This window comes from Schistocerca americana, chromosome 3 (assembly GCF_021461395.2).
Source record: "Schistocerca americana isolate TAMUIC-IGC-003095 chromosome 3, iqSchAmer2.1, whole genome shotgun sequence".
NCBI lineage: Eukaryota > Metazoa > Arthropoda > Insecta > Orthoptera > Acrididae > Schistocerca > Schistocerca americana.
Window position 1 is genome coordinate 299,598,704 of NC_060121.1, and position 22,116 is coordinate 299,620,819.

General features: G+C 46.1%; 1 protein-coding gene across 2 annotated transcripts in view; it reads right to left on the reverse strand.

Annotated features, from left to right (window-relative positions):
- Window positions 1-22,116, reverse strand: part of LOC124607020 (protein alan shepard) — a 417,851-nt gene that overhangs the window by 154,016 nt on the left and 241,719 nt on the right. For both annotated transcript variants that reach the window (XM_047139180.1, XM_047139179.1), the window contains exon 2: window positions 14,762-15,103. In XM_047139180.1, coding sequence (XP_046995136.1) covers window positions 14,762-15,103 — 342 coding nt within the window. The remainder of the gene's footprint in view (window positions 1-14,761; window positions 15,104-22,116) is intronic.

Below are 22,116 nucleotides of genomic sequence, written 5' to 3' on the forward strand. Positions count from 1 at the left end.
CAGAAAAACATTTTGCCTTTCAAGGTGTCTCGAACCGTTACTATAAAGTCACCATGTTTCCCAACCCCTCCAGTTCACCACTACACTATCAGTGATATGTCAAACAGATTGCTTGCAATTATACCTAGATCAAATTTATGTATATGTCTAGTAACTGTCACTCTACGCCTTTTTTTATTCAAAATGTTGTAGGCTTACTTGCGTTTCTTAATACGATTACTGTACATGAAAAGAGAAGCGTATGTTATAAAACAAAGTGTAATTTAATCGAATGATTTTCACATATTTATTATTTTGAGTGTGAATAATATGCGTTGTTTTATTGTTTGGTTAGTGTTTATAAAGCAGATGTTACGCCATTTCGTAATAGGACAGTCCGCTAGAAACGAAGCGTTGTTTTCGGATATCTTAAGCTTCATTCTATTGCTTGTCAAAAATATTTCGCCACTCTTGAAAGTGTTTCATTAAGTGTTATGTTGTGTTTCAGTATCTGTGCCGAGCCCGAATCTTGTACGACACAGAGCGGAATGAAACATCACTGTTCCGATACAATTAGTCCGTTCCAAGCGCAGGTGGACTGAAACAGCCTTATTTTGAAACAACGATACAGTTTCTGTGTCTGGATCGAGATCGAATTTGGTGCGGTTATCCGAGACAGGGGCGGAATGAAACACCACTGTTTCGAAACTGTGAACCACAGCCGTTCCGAAACACTGAAACAGTTTCACGTATCGATACACTGTATCGAAACATAGAAACAGTGGCCAAGTCTACCTTGCATCATTGAGAGACAGCCCGGATATGAACTACCGCGTAAAATACGGTCATCCCTTAACAGAATAGGCACAAATCACGGAAGAAGTGCAGATAGTCTTTACAATTGGCGAGAAACGCCAACAGACAGACCATCCGCCACAGAAGAGCATACAGTAGCAAGTTCAGTGATTTTCTGATGGCAACAGACGCCGAAAATGACTGTACATAATCTTGATGTTTGTATTTAATTATATAGCCCATCATCTGTATGTTTTATACTTCTTATATATCATATTTTATTGTGTTTTGATGTATATCTTTGTATAAAACTTTTAAGAAGCATAAAATTATGTGTACTGGCATACGCTAAATAAATATGCTGCTTTCAAATAACAGGCAAATCTGAATGACGTCGTACGGACCCTTCCTCGTGTATTATCAGCGTAGCTAATGTTTATAACAAGTCATGGTAAAGATAAATAATATTTTGTCTTCAGAGCTACAAAGTTGGTACGAAAACTTGTGCTCTTTGTGCAGGAGTGTTTAAGTGAGGAGTTGAGAAAGGAATGTTTGTGCGCTTACACAGCTGATCTTGCGGCACTATAGCGGGATACACAATTCGCGGCTACAAATGAAAGCGACGTTAACACGCATGCACACAACCCCCCCCCTCTCTCTCTCTCTCTCTCTCTCTCTCTCTCTCTCTCTCTCTCTCTCTCTGTGTGCCGCCCCCCCCCCCCCCCCCCCCCCGCATGCACGCACACGCGCGCTATACTGTCTTAAATGCTAGTCAGTGTTAAAATACTAAAAGACACATTGTGTTCTTAAACTTTACTGTGTTAAAGAAAGCATACGCCGCGAATAAATTTTGTTTTGGAAGTCTTACTATGTGTGATTTGTCAAAACAGCAATCTTGAACGTTAATTCGTCTAAGTGATCAGCCATATTTTAAGTATGATGAGGCAATTTTTTACGTTAGTTTCCAAGTCTCATTCTCTGCTTTTTGTGAAGGTGTACCTGAAATGACACCGTGCAGTGTAAAAAAATGTTGATTGATCTACAAAACCTGCAGGAAAATTCATGACGGCTATAGATCCTGGCTCAAAGAATGTATGATGAGCGAAAACATTATGACTACCAGCATAATAGCGTGTTAATCTACATTTTAAAAGCAATACAGCGGCGACTCTGCGAGGCATGTATACGACAGGTCCTTCGTAGGTTTCCAAAAGTACGCAGCACGACATGTCAACGCAGAGGTCATGCTTAAGGGCGCAGAGTTGTCAGCCAACAGCGACCCAGATGTGTTCGATCGTGTTCAGATCAGGAGAATTTTAAGGCCAGACATCAACGTGAGTCGACAACCACGCTCCTAAAACCGAAGTTGCCGTTTCTGACCCTGTGACATGGACAGTTATCCTGCTGTATAATGCCATGGTCTGCAATAACGTTCACGTAGTACAGTTTCACAGTTCGCATGGAAGCCACATGGTTTAAAAAGAAACGTGATTCATTCGACCAGACGACACGTTTGCACTGATCCACGGCTCAGTGTCGATGATGCTGTGCCCACTGCAATTGTTAACTATGTCGGTGGATCAACATGGGAACACGTTCGGTTCGTCTGCTGCGAAGCGCCTTGCTCAGCAATGTGCTATGAACGTGTGTTGCGACACGTGTCTGTCTGTGCACCAGGACTGTAGTCTAACGACAAATCTTCCACAGATCGTCGCCCGCCCTGCTTTACAGAATGGGCAAGCTTCCGACTTCCTATGATGAGACATGGACGTCCCGACACCTCGCCTCCTACTCGTGGTTTCACCGTCCTTCAACCATTTTCCATAGATGCTAACGGCAGTAGCACGCAAACAGCCCACCAGCTTCGCCGTTTCCGATGTTCTCGTTCCCAGGCGCCCGGCTATAGAAACCTGCCCTTTGACAGAATCGCTCATATCAGTGGATGCCCCATCTGCTGTCCCCATTGTCGCTAGAATGATTCCCCAATAGTCTCTGCTCCGCTTACGTACTTCCCTTACCGCGTTACGTGCGCGCAACACCACAGGCGGCATTGATGCTTACTGGGATAGGTTAGGGACAGGTAAGCTCAAATGTTCAAATGTGTGTGAAATCTTATGGGACTTAACTGCTAAGGTCATCAGTCCCTAAGCTTACACACTACGTAACCTAAATTATCCTAAGGACAAACACACACACCCATGCCCGAGTGAGGACTCTAACCTCCGCCGGGACCAGCCGAGGGACACGTTACTCGCCGAAGTGGTGTCGAATTGAAAGACTTGGCACCAGGCCGTTCTGCCATACGATATTATAATCTCGCGCGACCGCCGGTCACAATCTTCTGTCATATCAGTGCATTATTTTATTAGTGCTAATAATGAACAGAATGTAATTATATTTCCCGTTCCATAATTCTAAAAGTAGTGGATCACATTATGAAGTAACTTATCGGTAGCATTATAAAATGTGCCCTCCTAGTAAGGAGTTCACGACCACAGTACACGGTGCACTTGGGCGATAGTTTTCTTTATCACCAACACGCTGTGGCACCGATGAAAGCAATATCTCACGAAAAACCTACAGTCTTTGAGTGGAAGAAAGTTAAACGAGTGATACAGATCACAACTGAAAAAATTAGGTGAAGGAGGCACAAAACTGATTTGATTTTCAAAAATTAGTGAAGGACACAGACGCACAGTCTCATGACAAGGAATTTTATTTCGTCAGCGCTCTTCCCCGTCCCCTTAGCAGGTAAATACTGGTTTCGAAAATTTTGTCCATCGTCAGAATTTGGAACAGATTCATACTGGAAAAGCGCCAGTGTCTGAAACAGAACAGAATATATTTCACTCTCTTTCGGTCATCCTTGTGGATGTTGCATTGATTTCCCTGAACAACACAAAGGCGATCACTGTCACACTGCATAGAAACGGCACCACTGTGACACTAAGACTGAAATAATAACGGTGAATATCGCAGTATAGAGGCTTTGCAGAGTAATTAGATGCAGATGCACCCCCCCCCCCCCCGCCCCCCAACCACCACCAGCTCACCCATGCACGTAGAATGTGTCGACAACACAACAACTGTCAAAACACCGGACTTTTTATTAATCACTTCAAGTTTGGCGTTAGCAACTACCCCAAAAAGGGCAAATAATATCTGGGGTAGTTTACAGGCTAATTTCGGGTTTTTCAGGAGGAACCACTAGTATACCAAGACGTAGATCAGAGTACTTGGAAAGTTCACGCACGAACCACTGGCAAGTAAACGAAAATGGTAATGTAGCGACTTCAGTAGTATTCATACTGGCCATGGCACACTTGTTTAGTAATCTTGACATACATTCATTGATAGTAGTAGTAGTAGTTGTTGTTGTTGTTGTACTGCCCTCGTTCTGAAGCTCTCTACCTGTAGCTAGACAGTCTTTCCTGAATCTCCTGTCCTCAGATCCCGACTCCCATAGATAGCTGAATTGTTGCTCAGATAAAAGATACTGTGCTCACCACAGTGAAAGCAAAAGATCAGTCTTGCTTTGTGAAGCGATCCTAGACCGATATTATGCCTTAAAACTCAAGTGGCAATACAGCGACTCATCCTCAGATGCACTCAAAAAGTGTATGATTTATTCAAGAGATAAGAGTTCCACCAAGTGAGAAACTCAATAATGTGCTGGTCCACCACTGGCCCTTTTGCAAGCAGTTATACTGTTTGGCATTGATTGACAGTGTTTTTGGATATCCTCCTGAGGGATATTGTCCCAAATTCTGTCCAATTGGAGCGTTAGATCGTCAAAATCCCAAGATAGTTGGACGGCCAGGCCCATAATGCTAGAAACGTTCTCATTGGGAAGAGATCCGGCGACCTAGCTGGCCAATGAAGGGTTTGGCAAGTATGAAGACAAGCAGTGGAAACTTTCGTTTTGTGGAAGTGGGCATTATCTTGCAGAAATTTAAGCCTAGGTTGGCTTGCCATTAAGTACAACAAAACGGGGCGCAGAACATCGTCACGTACCGCTGGGCTGTATGGGTGCCGCAGATGAGAACCTGAGTCCTGCTATGAAAAGAAACGGCATCCCAGATCGTCACTTATGTTTCTTGGACAGAATGGCGGGCGACAGTCAGGTTGGTACCGCCCAGCAGTTCGGGGCATCTCCAGACACGTCTTTGTTGGTCATCAGGGCTCAAGTCGAAGTGAGACTCATCGCTGAAGACAATTCGACTCCAGTCGACGAGACTCCAGTCGACGAGACTCCAGTCGACGAGACTCCAGTCGACGAGACTCCAGTCGACGAGACTCCAGTCGACGAGACTCCAGTCGACGAGACTCCAGTCGACGAGACTCCAGTCGACGAGACTCCAGTCGACGAGACTCCAGTCGACGAGACTCCAGTCGACGAGACTCCAGTCGACGAGACTCCAGTCGACGAGACTCCAGTCGACGAGACTCCAGTCGACGAGACTCCAGTCGACGAGACTCCAGTCGACGAGACTCCAGTCGACGAGACTCCAGTCGACGAGACTCCAGTCGACGAGACTCCAGTCGACGAGACTCCAGTCGACGAGACTCCAGTCGACGAGACTCCAGTCGACGAGACTCCAGTCGACGAGACTCCAGTCGACGAGACTCCAGTCGACGAGACTCCAGTCGACGAGACTCCAGTCGACGAGACTCCAGTCGACGAGACTCCAGTCGACGAGACTCCAGTCGACGAGACTCCAGTCGACGAGACTCCAGTCGACGAGACTCCAGTCGACGAGACTCCAGTCGACGAGACTCCAGTCGACGAGACTCCAGTCGACGAGACTCCAGTCGACGAGACTCCAGTCGACGAGACTCCAGTCGACGAGACTCCAGTCGACGAGACTCCAGTCGACGAGACTCCAGTCGACGAGACTCCAGTCGACGAGACTCCAGTCGACGAGACTCCAGTCGACGAGACTCCAGTCGACGAGACTCCAGTCGACGAGACTCCAGTCGACGAGACTCCAGTCGACGAGACTCCAGTCGACGAGACTCCAGTCGACGAGACTCCAGTCGACGAGACTCCAGTCGACGAGACTCCAGTCAGAAGACGTGTCTGCGGACGCCTTTGACGGCAGTGGCATGCCAACCTGACTGTCGCCAGCCATGAGGCCTGACGACCAAGAGTGTTAGTCCGGGATGCCATTTCTTTTCATAGGAGGACCCATTTTTCATCCGCTGCTCCTTAAAACAGAGTGGTATGCACGCCATCCTGGGCTTACATTTCAGCAAGGTAATGCCCGCCTGCACACGGGTAGAGCTTCTACTGCTTGTGATCGTGGTTGTCAAAACTTACCTCTGCCAGCAAGGTCGGCGGCGCTCTACCCAACTGAGAACGTTTGGAGCATTATGGGCAAGGTTCTCCAAGAAGCTCGGTATTCTGACGATCCAACGCATCAAATGGACAGAATTTGGTACAATCCCTCAGGACGTCGTTCACCAACTCTAGCAATCAGTGCCAAGCCGATAACTGCTTGCATAAGCGCCAGAGACAGAAGAATAAGTTACTGACTTTCTCGATTTGTAAAGCTTATTCTCTTAAATAATCATCCAATTTTTCTGAAAATTATTTGTTTGTATGTACATGTACGAGTGATCGTATCAACCGATTTCCGTCCCATTCCGATGATTCCTTCGTGGTGCGTCGTTTTTGTTTTTGTCTTAGAGTGTACATCATGGCCGCTTCCTTGCCTCGTAAGCTCACCAGACAGAATATTGGTCACACTTAAATGAGCGCATTGGTCGCTTCGGAGTGCTGTAGATGGTGGAGGGCTGGTACCAGGCGGTCACGTGATCCTGCATCGCTGACGCTACTCATGGCGGTGGTGTGTGTAAGCCTGTCGGTTGTATGGAATAAGCGCAATAACTTTTAGACGTGACAGAGTGGAGCTATCGTGTTTGTACGTGCCGATGAGCACACAGTGAATGAACTTGCTCAAGTGGGTGGTGTATTAACGAGGACCGTCCGATGGGCCTATGAAGAGCGGTGCATCAATCGCAGCCAAGGATGACAGTGTAAGGACAGCGGTAATAAAAAGATCGTACACGACATGGACGGGAGACGAGTGTCACTCCTTGTCAGTCACAATCGATCTGAAATGCGACACAAATTGCCGCTGTCAGTGAAAGCAGGCCGATCAGTTTCCGTGCTAACACTGCGAATGGAATTGTGTGCAATGGAAAATCGGAGTCGGGTACCTCGCAAAACGACATTTGTCACAGCGGCAGATTGTCAGTGGATAAAAAATAAAAAAAGTGACAGTGGCCGACAGCGGTATGTAGTGTGGTCCGAGGAGTTGCGATTTTCTCTCTCTTCAAATTACGTGAAGCGTCGAGCGCACCGATGGCTCAATGAGGCGTTTAATACGCAAGATGTGTAGTATAATACATGCACATACACTACTGGCCATTAAAATTGCTACACCATGAAGATGACGTGCTACAGACGCGAAATTTAACCGACAGAAAGAAGATCCTGTGATATGCAAATGATTAGCTTTCCAGAGCATTCACACGAGATTGACGCCGGTGGCGACACCTACAACGTGCTGATACGAGGAAAGTTTCCAACCGATTTCTCATACACAAAGAGCAGTTGACCGGTGTTGCCTGGTGAAACGTTGTTGTGATGCCTCGTGTAAGGAGGAGAAATGCGTACCATCACGTTTCCGACTTTGATAAAGGTCGGATTGTAGCCTATCGCGATAGGTTTTATCGTATCGTGACGTTGCTGCTCGCGTTGGTCGAAATCCAATGACTGTTAGCAGAATATGGAATCGGTGGGTTCAGGAGGTTAATACGGAACACCGCGCTGGATCCCAACGGCCTCGTATCACTAGCAGTCGAGATGACAGGGATCTTATGCGCATGGCTGTAACGGATCGTGTAGCCACGTCTCGATCCCTGAGTCAACAAATGGGGATGTTTGCAAGACAACAACCATCTGCACGAACAGTTCGACGACGTTTGCAGCAAGATGGACTATCAGCTCGGAGACCATGGATGCGGTTACCCTTGACGCTGCATCACAGACAGGAGCGCCTGAGATGGTGTACTCAACGACGAACCTGGGTGCACGAACGGCAAAACGTCTTTTTTTTTCGGATGAATCCAGGTTCTGTCTACAGCATCATGATGGGCGCATCCGTGTTTAGCGACATCGCGGTGAACGCACATTGGAAGCGTGTATTCCTCATCGCCATACTGGCGTATCACCCGGCGTGATGGTATGGGGGTGCCGTTGGTTACACGTCTCGGTCACATCTTGTTCGCATTGACGACACTTTGAACAGAGGGCGTTACATTTCAGATTTGTTACGACCCGTGGCTCTACCCTCCATTCGATCCCTGCGAAACCCTACATTTCAACAGGATAATGCACGACCGCATGTTGCAGGTCCTGTACGGGCCTTTCTGGATACAGAGCACGTTCGACTGCTGCCCTGGCCAGCACATTCTCCAGATCTCTCACCAACTGAAAACGTCTGGTCAATGGTGGCCCAGCAACTGGCTCGTCACAACACGCCAGGCACTACTTTTGATGAACTGTGGTATCGTGTTGAAGCTGCATGGGCAACTGTACCTGTACACGCCATCCAAGCTCTGTTTGACTCAATGCCGAGGTGTATCAAGGCCGTTATTACGGCCAGAGGTGGTTGTTCTGGGTGCTGATTTCTCAGGATCTATGCACCCAAATTGCGAGAAAATGTAATCACATGTCAGTTCTAGTATAATACGTATGTCCAATGAATACCCTTTTATTATCTGTATTTCTTCTTGGTGTAGCAATTTTAATGGCCAGTAGTGTAATTATACACCTACGTTCTGTTCAATTATGGAACTTGTATTATTCTCACGCATCACGACGTTTTTGGAGAAGGAAAATATCCTTCATAAAAATCGACATGGATTCTGCAAACGGAGATCATGCGAAACTCAGCTCGCTTTGTTCCTCCACGAAATCCACAGTGATGTACACATCTGCGCCCGCGTTGATGCCGTGTTCCTAGACTTCAGGAATGCATCTGACATAGTCCCACACTGCCGTTTTGAGAAAATAATACGAGCTTACGGAGTATCGAAATAGATTTCCTTGGAGCCAGACCTTAACACTTCGCTCTTAACGGATCGAAATCGACAGACGTGAAGGTTATTTCCTGTGAACGGAACATACTGTGATTAAAAAATACACTTCTCAAAATAATTGGGGGAACTTTGCGCATCTGCCATACTCCACTGAGATATAACAAAGGACTGGGTATGTTACTAAGTTATACCTTTATCTTTCACGAATTATTACACAACAAAATATCATTACATCCAAGTCCACTTACATAACAAGAACTGAAATGTCCGACAGGTGTCGAAAACAAAGTGGTAACAATCATTCATCCCGTCATCCTGGGCGCTTTTCATTGGGCTTTCAGCGCTTCAGTAACGTGTGTGTCCTTTGTTATCGTTTAGCACTGCCCGGCACCTGCGTGGCATGCACCATTTAAATCTATGCAGGTCATCCTGTGGCATCCGTCCCCCTCCTTCAATTAGAATCCTTGGAAGTTCTTGGAGAGTCCGTCGTGGAACAAGACACCCGCTAACACGTCTGTCAAGTATATCACACTCGTGCTCGATGGGATTTAGATAGGGACTCACCGATGGCCATTCCCAGGGTATGCCATTTTGCCTTCCTGCACAGATTTACGACGAAACGGTGCAACGTCATTAGGAACACGGCAAGCGAGGAGTGTGAAGCTACAACATTACAGGTGCATTGTTACTGCAAGCAGATTCCCACATCCTTGCCACGAAATAAATAGAATGCAGGTCCTTATTAACTATTCTATTTGTTGGCCGTTTTTTAGCACTTTTAGCAAAAGTAGAGATCAGCGTGTTATTGCTGAATGCACAAATGCTTCATATAAAACTGCGGATGTCGTTTTGATTTGTTGAGACGACTTCCTTCCCTAAGATTACGAACGGGACACACAAAATGAGCTTCTGGGGTCACCTTTAAAAAGGATAATAAAAGAGCGACGTTTCGTCATCACAGAAGATTCCAAATCGGCATGGATATGCATCCAAGGTTGTCGCAAGCACCAGCAAGGGCAACGTACAGATAAATGCCAGATATTCATTCTCTTTAGAAACTCGTTTTTAAGTATTACTTGTTTTGGAATTATTCGTGCACTGTTTTATAGCGTTCGCAAACGTTTCATTCCTACAACGACAACAACAATAATGCTATTCTCAAACAGATTTGCTTTTATTAATAGATAAGAGCAGCACGCGATTGTAGATGTGAGACGACGAAAGTATACTCTATACTTTGGAAGCTTTATCTTCGAGGAAAATTTTATTAGACTAGTCGACAAGCACAGACATTACTGTTCAAAAGGAACAGAAGATTAAAAGTTGAAACACAACTACTGAGAAAAGAAATCTATCCTTTGAAAGGAGGTAACAAGGTCCTGAATGCCAAGTGTTCGAGATACGTTGTGGAAGTAAACAGATGTGCTGCTTCTACATCTATATGAGTATTCCACACTGCACATTTAAGTGCCTGGCAGAGGGTTCATGGAATCACCTTAAAGCTGTTTCTCCATCGTTCCACTCTCGAACAGCGAGGGCAAAGACGAACACTTAAATCTTTTCGTGCGATCTCCGATTTCTCTTATTTTATTACAGCGACCATTTTTCTCTATGTACGAGGGGGCCAACAGAATATTTTCGCAATCGGAGGAGGAAGTTGTGAATTGAAATATCATGTCGACATCCAGCAGCAAAGAAAAACGCCTTTGTTTTAATGATTGCCACTCCAATTCACATATCGTGTCCGTGACGCTCTCCCCCCTGCTTCGCGATGATACAACATGTGCTGCCCTTCTTTGAAGAGGACGGACAAGCGTTTTGTAGGCAGTCTCCGTAGTAGACTTGTTGCATCTTCTAATAAATCAGTCATTGTTTCGCTGTCCCCACATCATCATCATCATCTATGTGATCGATACAATTTAACCTATTCATAATTGAATTCCCTAAGTATTTTGTTGAATTTACAGCCTTTCAATTTGTGTGATTAATCGTGTAACAGAAATTTCATTATTTATAGCAACTGAAATTATGTGTTATAGTTTTCATGTGCGACATGTTGCTAAGTATAATGGAGTGACCAAAATAATAAAACAGTAGCTTCAAAGTTTCCCGAAATCGGCAAAAAGGGTTCTCTCTTTATGTAACGCCATGAATCTTCATTAGAATTAGGCACCTGAATACACAATCTGAAATAGCAAACATAAAATTTGCAGTGAAGAAAAACCCTTAGCGTGTTCCGTCGTCGTCATCACCATGAGCCACAGTGATTATGAACGCAGTAAGATGTTTCAGCTCTTAATATTAAGTCTTTGAAGGTAGCTATTGGTAGCATACGAGTGTTTATTTATTATAACTTTAGTTTTAAGCGATGCTCAATAATGTGCGTCAACGCTTAAAACCATACAACTCAAAGTTGCGTTAAACTCTCGCGGTAGAACCAGTATTCCCACTGACGTCACACGCCTTAGCCAATATCATTGCCTACCTGTTTATTTGTAGTTCCCTTGGGCCATTCCATTACTTCAATGTCCAGATTTATCAAGACCTCCGTAGTGACGTCTGCCACATGGACCCTGGAATTATTGTGTATGAGAAGAAATTCAGCGCCGCCATCGTAAGCAGCAGTCACACATGTTCCAACAGGATCTGTTCGACGTACTGCCTGGCGAGAAGGCGAGTATGGAAAACGACAAGATCCGTACAGCTATCAGCACTTATGTCTTCCCACACCACCACAGAACCTTGGCAGCCTCTATTTCCTGGACATTTGGCAGTTACCATGGCGTCTCCACTCGTGAACACGGCCATCACCTTGCGTCAGGACTGATCAGTGAATCACACGTTTCGCCAGTGACGAAGTTGCCAGTTAACATGGGAACGGCAGAAATGAAGGCGAGCTGCGAGATGTCGTGTCAGGCAGGGTACTCGAATAGGACGTCTGGGTAGTAAAGCCCCTTCTAGTATCTGTTTCTTACAGTCTGATCGGACTCAGCTACTCCAGTGGCTCTTCTGACTGTGATATGGTCCTGCCGTGCTCTGGCGATAGCCGTGTGACGCCGCAGGCAGATATGCCCAAATATCGATCTTCGGGAGGGTTGTCATGCGTCGGCGATCTTGTCCAACTCGCATTCTGTATCGACCGGTCTCTCTGTAACGTTTCCACATCTATGGACAAATGGCGGAAAGACCATAGCATCTGCAGCAACACGACGGGGTCCATCCTTCTTGGATCAGACGGAGGGCCCTTTCACTGCATTAAGATATCGCATTGCATATTATTGGTTGAATACAACGTTCTCTAATGACAACTGCAGTTCGAGTACCTAACCTCACTAGAGTACACTGGGACATCAATACTCACTTCATTCAGAGAGGTCGCCTGATATTGCAGCCGTAACACAACCAACAGATGGCAATTGACTTTAGTTGTTGCATACATTGAATCGAAGTTATAGCTATTGCCCGTGTTAAAATAGATTTAACGTACCGTAAAATGACACACGTGTTCCCTTAATTCTTTTGAGGAGTGTATATATAAATTATCTACAAGAAATAAGAGTATTCGCAGATGGTGCGGTTGTCAACAAGAAGATAACAACGGCAGAAGACACTAGCGATTTATAAGAGAACCGACAGAGGACTGATGAATTGTTCAGGGATTGGCAGTTGACCACGAACGTAACATACTGCGCGCACACAAGAAAAGAAATCGATTACTGTACAACTAAACCATTGGTGACAACCTGCTGGAAGCACTATATGCGACAAAACATGTACAATTATGTCTCCGCAGCGACCTTAAGCAGAATGACCACATAAAACAAATAGCAGGAAAGCACATGCTAGACAGAGATTCATAGGAAAAATATTAAGGAAATGTAAAAAATCCACGAAAGAAGTGGCTTACAAATCACTTGTTCGACCAATTCTTCAGTATTGCTCATGATATTGGGACCCTTTCCAGGAGAGACTAGGACGAGAGAGAGAGAGAGAGAGAGAGAGAGAGAGAGAGAACACGCAGTGCGTTTCGTCACTGGGTAATTTAGTCGGCGCTAGAGCGTTACAGAGGTGCTCAACAAGCTCCAGCGGCAGACGCTACAAGAGAAGCGTCGTGCATCACGGACAGGTTTGCTATTGCAATACCTAGAGAGTGCGTTCGGACAACATATTAGTTCCTCCCACATATTTCTTGTGAGGTGACCACAATGAGAATATTCGAGAAATTAGCACTAATGCACAAGTCTATGGACTACCATTCTTCCACGTGCCATTCGCGAATGGAACAGAAGAGTTACTTCGGCGCAATTGTTGCGCTGAACTTTAACCACGGCGTTTACACTCAGGTGACAAACAACGTGAGATACTTCTTAGTATCGTCTCGGGCCGTCCTTAACTGATTGTGCGCGAACGACCACGTCGATTGTGTCCCATAAATGTTCGATGGGATTCATTTTGGGACCAATCGCAAACAATTGTGGCCCCGTTACGTGGAGAATTGTTATCCAAAAAAGTAAAATCGTTGGTTGGGTGCAAATGGTCAGATGGTCTCTAAGCAGCCCAACATAACCATTGCCAGTCAATGATAGGCTCAGCTGAATCAGAGGATCTAGCACGCTCCATCTAAACACATCCCATACCACTATGGCGTCACTACCAGTTTGCACAGTGCCTTTTTGACAACTTCAGTACTTGGTTCAAAATGGCTCTGAGCAATATGGGACTTAACATCTGAGGTCATCAGTCCCCTACAACTTAGAACTACTTAGACCTAACTAACCTACGGACACCACACACATCCATGCCCGAGGCAGGATTCGAACCTGCGACCGTAGCGGTCACGCAGTTCCAGGCTGAAGTGCCTACAACCGCTCGGCCACTCCGGCCGGCTCAGCACTTGGATTCGTGGGGTTTACGCCACATTCGAACCCTACCATCAGCTCTTATCAACTGAATTCGGGACTAATATGACCAGGCCACATTTTCCAGTCGCCTAGGGTCAAACCAATATGGTCAAGAGTCCAGGAGAGGCGCTGCAGAAGATGCCGCGCTGATATAAAAGGCACTCGCGTCATTCGTTTGCTGCCATATCCCAATAATGCCAAATTTCGCCGCACTGTCAGAACAGATACGTTCGTCGCACGTCCCACATTGCTTTCTGCGGTTATTTCACGCAGTGTTGCTTGTCTGTTAGCACCGACAACTACGCCAAAGCCGCTACTCTCGGTCGTTAAGTGAAGGCCGTCGGCCACTGCGCTGTCCGTGGTGAGAGGTAATGCCTGAAGTTTGGTAGTCTCGGCGCACTTTTCACACTGTGCACCTGTAAATGTTGAATTCTCTGACGATTTCCGATTGGAATGTCTCAAGCGTCTACCTCCAACTACCAACCCGTACTGGAAGTCTGTTAATTAACGTCCCGCGGCCATAATCACGCCGGGAACCTTTTCACACGAATCACTGGAGTCCAAATGACAGTCCTGCCACATTAGAGTCATTTTATAGCTTGTGTACTCGATATTACCGCCATCTGTATATGTGCTTTTAGCTATCCCACGACTTTTGTCACCTCGGAGCATTTCCTCCTCCCGTGTGACCAAGTGGTGCCTCTGCTTTTACAAATTCATGATGAAAGTACTGTAGACACACTCCGTCTTGTAACATGACAACAGCTGTGCTCGTAACACTGCACGCACGAGCCCCCTTTGCCGAACATTCAATCGCAAAGGGAATGAATGGGATTATCGTCGCCATTTCAAGCTTCACGGTGTCTAATCGTCGACGAGTGGCATACCTGAAGGAATTTCTGCCGAAATGGAGGCGGTGTTTTACTGCCTCCTGAGACCCCCAGGGTCCCGGCTAGACATAAAGTTGTGAGGCTCACCGCTGGCTGAGGGTAGGAGTTGTAGGCGGCGGCGTTGGGCTGCTGCGGCTGGGGCTGTTGCTGGGGCTGCGGCTGCTGCGGCTGCGGACCCGCCGCCGGCCCGCTGCCGCCTCCGCCGCCGCCCCCGGGTTGGCCGGCCGCTTGCGGCGCAGGGTACCGCAGCGCGGGGTACTGGCTGCCGCCGGGCCAGCTGCCGCCCCCGCCGCCCGCGCCGCGGTAGCCGCCCCCCAGCGCCGGCTGCGGCTGCTGTTGCTGCGGCTGCTGGAGGCTGGCCACCGTCCCGCGGCCCCCAGCCTTGCCGTTACTGGCCCCGCCGTAGTTCGGTCGAGGCCCGTTGGTCCCCTGCAATCGGAAAAAGTCACATCCATAACACACAGTACGAAATATTCGAAAATGATGTAAAACGAGTCTCGAGGCTTAGCGTGCTTACTTCCAGAATCGTATATGGAAATATCGGGCCTTAAACATCACTCATAAAAAAAAAAAACAGTACTTGGCGTATTAAGTGACACAGTGCGGGCCAGATGACATATTTGGGAAGCCCGGACAAGACCATTTAGCGTGTCTATAACGGTGTCTGCTGTATTGGTTCTGAATGCGAGTCGTGTGCTTTTGGCATACAGTGTTCTAGTCGTGGCAAAGTGCGCTGGGCAGGGAACACATTTTGATGTTATTACGAGAGGCTGGATCATTTGTCAGCTACAGTCAACGCTAGACCAGCTCAGAGCATCTTTTGCGGCTGTGGAGAACGTTCGAGGAGGGAAGGAATGTTCAACGGAGTCGCCAGGATTGACCACGTTATACAGTGATTTTTTCAAATGTCACGTGACAGGGACCTAATATCGCTTGTACCTCCTCTGGCCCTGTAGACTGCAGTGAAACACCGTGGAAGAGAGTCTGAAAGCCCCTGGTACTTCGCTGGAAGCAGCCGACACCAAATCGTTCGCAGTGACATACCAGGTATGCTCGAAGGTGTGGCCATCGAGGGTGGCCATCTCAGTCCCTGGGCTCCATGTTCCTGGAATAGTCCTAGGGGACGTGGGAGCGATTTGACGGCGTGTTTATCTTCATGAACCACCGAAGAACCGTCAGGTTGTTAGAAGGCCAAAACTGGATGGAGAAGGTCCCCGAGCAGCTCAACATACAGCGGACCAGCCCAGGTCCCTTCCAGAACAACTAGGGAGCCCAGGTCATAACACACATACCAGCGCCTTGGACCACGCCTTCTTGTCAGGGGGAATCCATCGATTCATGTAGTCTGCGCCACACACGGTGCCTCCCGTCGACGTGGTGCAGTTGAAATTGTGATTCTTCCGTCAACATCAAGTTACGCCATTGCTCCAGTGTCCATCTCTTGCGACAAATGCAAGCCGTTGTGCCCACAGACCTTGAGTTAACAGTGACACCTGTATGCAGCTCCGCTTCCCATACCCAATGGAACCTATGTTCCTACGGACTGTCCACTGGGAGGTTGTGCCTAGCACGGCCGGTGCTGAAATGAGCCGTGACTTGTTGCAATGTTGCCCTTTCGTCATTACTCACGATGCGTCTCAGATGTCGCTGGTCAGGGTCATCGAGGATTGCTGGACGGCCTGTAGTTGGTCTGTGGACAGTGAAACCCTCATTCAGCCATTCAAGATACACCCTGGACAAGGTTGAACGTGTGAAGCCGAATTCCTGCACCATTGCCGAAATCAAAATTCCCAACCGTCGGGCACCGACCACCATACCCTCTTCGAACGAAGTCAGTTCACAACGACATTTCACGTTACAAGAATCACTTGCACCACCACTTCTAAGAAGATCTCATAACCAACTGCAACTGGCACAGGGACGTTTGGTGTGCATACAACACATCTGCTCCACCTGTGTGCCACTATCCTATGAAATTTACTACGTCAGTGTACAACTCAGTGCTAGGATCGTTACATTGCGTCAACTGCCCTACGACGCCCAACTAAAACTGTCAACAACGGTAGTAGCTCAGTACCGGGTGGCACCCTATGGATCACAGATTTCTGAGTCCACGTATCATCGGTGTGATCTAGTGGACATGCGTAGTGCCAGCGCCTGCTATCGACACCAAAAACATGCTCCTTCCTATCGAAGCATCGCTGGCCACACCAATGAGACGGTAGTAGCGTGATACGTCCACAGAAGTTCTCCGCGCCAACGGCGGCGGCCTGTCTTGAAATAGACCGACTCACGAACACGAGGGCAGACATACGCCTGGCTACGTTCCCGTCATCGTCTAGTCCACAGGGAGAAGAATATTTACTAGATCATGTACACGCTTTGGATTATGAAAAGTTTAAGTCACACATCACGGCGACGAACGTGAGAGGATGTCGCCTAAGAAGCAGTCTAGTCTCTTCAGTAAATGTCAAAAACAACTGTTTGGATGACACTGAGTTCCTCCAGTCTGACATGGTCGCTGAAACATTTCATAGTACTACGAGAAAAGGGCCACCGTCACATTTTCCAAGTTGTCACAACAGAAGAAAGGAGCGTCAAGCCACGAACCCCAACTAGTAACATAAGGAAAATTAGCATTTAACCTCCCTTCGACGAGGAACTCATTAGGGACGAGAGGATGGGGAAGTATATCGGCCGTACCCTTTCACGACAGCCATTCCGGGAATCTATTCGCCTTAAATATTCTTGGAAATCACGGAAAACCCAAATCTGTGAGACCGGACGAAGGTTTGAACCGCGAACCTGCCGAAACAAGTCGAGTGGCTCATCTCTCAGCTAACTCGCTCGATGCTCAACTAGGTAAAGGACGTTCGAAATGCACCCATGCTTATGGAAACATCCGCTTGAGAAGTTTTATTCTCTTAAGCGATTTAATGAACACGTTATTTACGTTAAAAATGACAGCATTCACTTCACGATGCAAGAATCTTAATTCTTCTGCCACTCAGGCATGTGCAGAATAGTTACGTTGTTCAGTTTGGAATAAAATGCCGTAAGCTATCCTTCTGCTTTCTTTATGTACGCTGTGGATACTCTGTGTCCATGGCGAGGAACTCATATTCTCTTCACTAGGCCATAAAATACCTACAAATCAATAGTCTGAACAACAATCTATTAATATTTTTAATAACGTCAAAACGCAGTGGAAATTCGCTTCCTTTCACTGCTGCAACTCTTTCTGATACTCGAATGTCAATAACAAATAAACAACTTACACATAAGCAATTCATGGCGCACATTTATAGCAACACTTGAACGCCCTTGTTTGCCGAAAAGCGTCCCACATTCACTTTCATTCACTTTTCCCACGACCACATTAAAAACGTGTTTCGCAGGGGTCTGTGGTCTTAGAATAAAATGGGTCAACATACGTCTCCTTAACAACGCAATGGAAATGTTCATGCTCGTAATTTAGTTCCAAGTAAAGTCCTAAGAATCGCATCCTCCATATTCTTCCACGTTACATTTGCAGACACAAGGGCACCGCATTGGCTTGTGTAAAATATACTGTTATATGTAGTACTTTCACTGCAAGTCACATTTCCTAAAGTTAACTGGCAAACGGAACAAAATCTCGTCTTGTCCTTAACAGGCTACGGAGTTTGAACGTTGCTGTATGATTGCAATTTTTTATTACACTCTTCCGTTCAAATGAAAGCGTTTATTTACTCAGCCCGAAACAAAATGGTACTAATTTCATTACCAAATGCAAGAATTTAAATCAGTAGTTTAATTGCTATAATCCCAGATGCGTAGCAAATTTGGCACCTTATTGCTAACCAATGCATGTTTAGCGCAGCACCAGCTCTAAACCACTGTTGCAGCAAATTTTAGTTGTGTTTCCCTTAGAAATGATATCACATATCTTAAACAAGTCTATAATAAAAAGATTTTAGAAATGACATTTTTTCCACTTGGGCTGTTATTTAATGTATTTAGTTATTGGCGATCGCGATTTCGTTTACTGTAGCACTCATAAGTAGTGGCTGTAACAACAGCAATTGCTAAACGACTATTTCTGTTTTAGAGAATGCTGCTCCCAAAAATTTGTAAATTTGTGGAAGCCAGATCATTTTTAAAAGTTATGCCACTTCCTAGCTTACTAAGAAGTCTATCAACAAATATTTAGTCCTCTTAAGGGGGCAACTTCATTTTGTCAATAGTGTTTACATATTTCATATTCGTAAGAGAACACGTTTCCCCGTTACTCCTAAAACTGGTCGTCTATAAAAGTGATAATAGATTCAACGATGACCATTACTGTATTCAATAAACACACTATTTTAAACTTGACTCTTGCACATGTATGTTCTCGCTTTCGGGACAATCATGTCAGCTGCTTATAGTCGGATATATCGCATGCAGCCGGTACCTAGAGCACTTTGCCAACTGTGCGAAACATAATAAAGTAAATAGATGTTAATGAAGCAACAGCCGAGTTGGGACCATAACACTGTCCTTTACGAAATTCCTGGCTGTGGTACCCAACATGAAGAAAATGATCGATAGTCAAGAGCACTGAAATTGAAGCCCCAACCTGAAGTAATGCAATACTGGCCCATCTAGTGAACAAATACTATGTTAACTATTACAATTACAGGTTCGTGTCCAGCTCCGGTTAGAACTGTTACCTTTCTGTGGTCTATCGTTTTCGTCGTTTGGTTCAACAATACTGAAGGGTTGTTTAAAACTTCCTATTCGTAAGTTTGTTGGCACTTCGAGCATACTGCGTTTTTTTCCCTTAGGCAATAGAGCTGCTTCTTTTGTATTCAATTAATGAATTAGAAATTTGGCAGAATATGCATTATATGTATTTGTAAGAAATTTAAAATCTTATATACGGCATGTGTATTGAGGGAACTGCTTCCTCTGCTCAGCGCGCGGCCGCTTGCCACAGGTGGGAGCGCGGCGCCGTCAACCTGTTGGCCTCAGCCGCCACCCCCGCCACGGCCTATCCTGCGCATGCGTGAACTTGTGACGCCGAGCCCCAGCGCGCTTCACAGAAGTTCCTGCGTCCTTCAATTACAGCGGAATTTTAGCGGCACTCTTTGAACGAACACCAGCTCACCTACTGACCAACAGCCGCGATACTACAGCGTCATGCCTCGTTGCGTTATCTTCTACGTCTTGTCCGCTGTCGGGTTTCAGAAACGATGCTCCTACCCCAAAAAATACCATATACTTCACTCCTCTTAATAATAATAATAATAATAATAATAATAGGGGCAAGGAATATGTACGTCGACATTCTGTGACAGCTACCTCACAAACAACAGAGTTTAACTCTCTTATGATCGTATAATTATTTTACGGAAAATGTCCATAAAGATAATATACTGGCGTGCGTTTTGGCCTTCAGACGCCACAAATAACGTGACGGACTTTTTTTCTCCGGACGTAGAATAATTTGGGAAGGTTATTCACTTACCAGCTTTCAGTGTACAGGTAGGTTTCTTTCTTCAGAGTTTGTCCCTAGCGCTCGCGCAGGAGTGTCTATTATACCACTGACCAGCGAGACCACTCGGTATCGAATTTATTTTGTTGAATAGTAGTTTAACTGGCAGCCATTGTCCATTTTCTGGTGTAGGCGTCACATTGGAGAAGAGATACCTACAGATGCAACACAAACGTGATAGAAAGGATGCAGCACAGATGACGCGCCTATGCTTGACTGAACACTACGGGGCGTGAACAAGCGAGTGACTAGTCGACCTCCTTTGACCGCGGGTCACGGTTACAAACGGGTGCCAAGACATAAGGTGACGTAGGGAGAAATCCATATTTACAGTGACAGCTTCGTAACACGTGTAAGAAAATGAGAGTCCTCCGCATTTACTCTCTCATTGCAATGAAGACTGAACACTTGGGCCAAGCTATTCCTAATGCACTAAGCTTAACAGCAGCATCATTCAGGGAAGGTAGCAGAAAATGATACCAACTCTCCAAGCCCATAAAGACACGAGGATCGCAAACGATCCTGATTCACTAAGGAACTCATGGCTCTTGGTGAGCTGTCTTCACAGCTAGAAACAGATTGAGACTACATTACCTTTTATGACCACATGACCCGAGACAGAGACAGTTAAAGACTGAAACGTTCAGAGATGTAACTACGGATGTCAGTTAACATGACGTAGTGCTAATTAATCATTATGCCTGTATCACACTGGAAAGCAACTATGTCAAAGGTCTTATAAAAGATGCTTTATTAAATCTCCGACTGCATACTGGGGTACTTTCAAGGACTCTTATAGAAGTTGGGAGCATGGTCCTTACATTTTATAAAAGACTAGCCTCTTACCGATGCTCTGCCTGCGTTTGCGTTCGACTCTTGTATGGCACACGTTTCTTCCCATATCCCATCCTGCTCAACTACTACTACACCTCCTCTCTCATCTCACCCAGGCCATTTCCTCCTCCCCTCTCCCTGTCCATATCTCTCTCTCTCTCTCTCTCTCTCTCTCTCTCTCTCTCTCTCTTTGTCCATCCCCTCTTGCCCCCTCCCCCTATACTCCCTCCTCTCCACCAATATGTTCGTTTCCTCCCACCTCTCTGTGTGACCCTCCCTCCGTCTCTCCCTACCCATCTCGTCCTCCGTCTCTCCCTATCCACCTGCACTCCCCTCCTCCATCCCAACCCCCTGCATCTATTCATCTCAACCTTCCTCTAACCGTGGCCATCTGCACATGTAGCCCCTGCACAACAGGCTGATGCCATACTACTACTACTACTACTACTACTACTACTACTACCACCACCACCACCACCACCACCACCACTACTACTACTAGAAACCAGTCGTGCAGGGTAGCATATACGGCAGGGGCTGAAAAAAATATAAAAAACGCGTTTTCGTCCATACCTCTGCTCCTATTGGAGCTAGGACGTTATAATCCCCATAGTATTGATACTCGTCAAGTCTGCAGTTTGTGTGCCAAATTTGATTGCAATCTATCTACGAGTTTGGGAGGAGATCCAAGTAATATATATCTCAAATATGTTTGACAGTGTAATATGAGCCTGAGTACTGGGGAGTCTTTTTGTGAGATGCGAGTAGGGAAGGTGTTAACCTTGTGATTGATTTGATGCAGTCTGCCACGACTTCCTCTCCTGTGCCATACTCTTCATCTCATGGTAGTACTTACACTGACATCTATTTTTTATTGGATGTACTCCAATCTGTTCTTCCCCTCAGGGACGTAACGAGTCTGGGACAACCAAATACAAGCGCCCTCTAGCGCCCAAATGACAGGCGGGAAACCACGAAAACATTACAGTGAATAATTAAAGTGGAAAAATTGAAAGTATGAGAGGCATAAATGTATTTCACGCTAAATGGGTATTCGTCTGTTCCGACTGTGCCAATAGCTCACAGACAG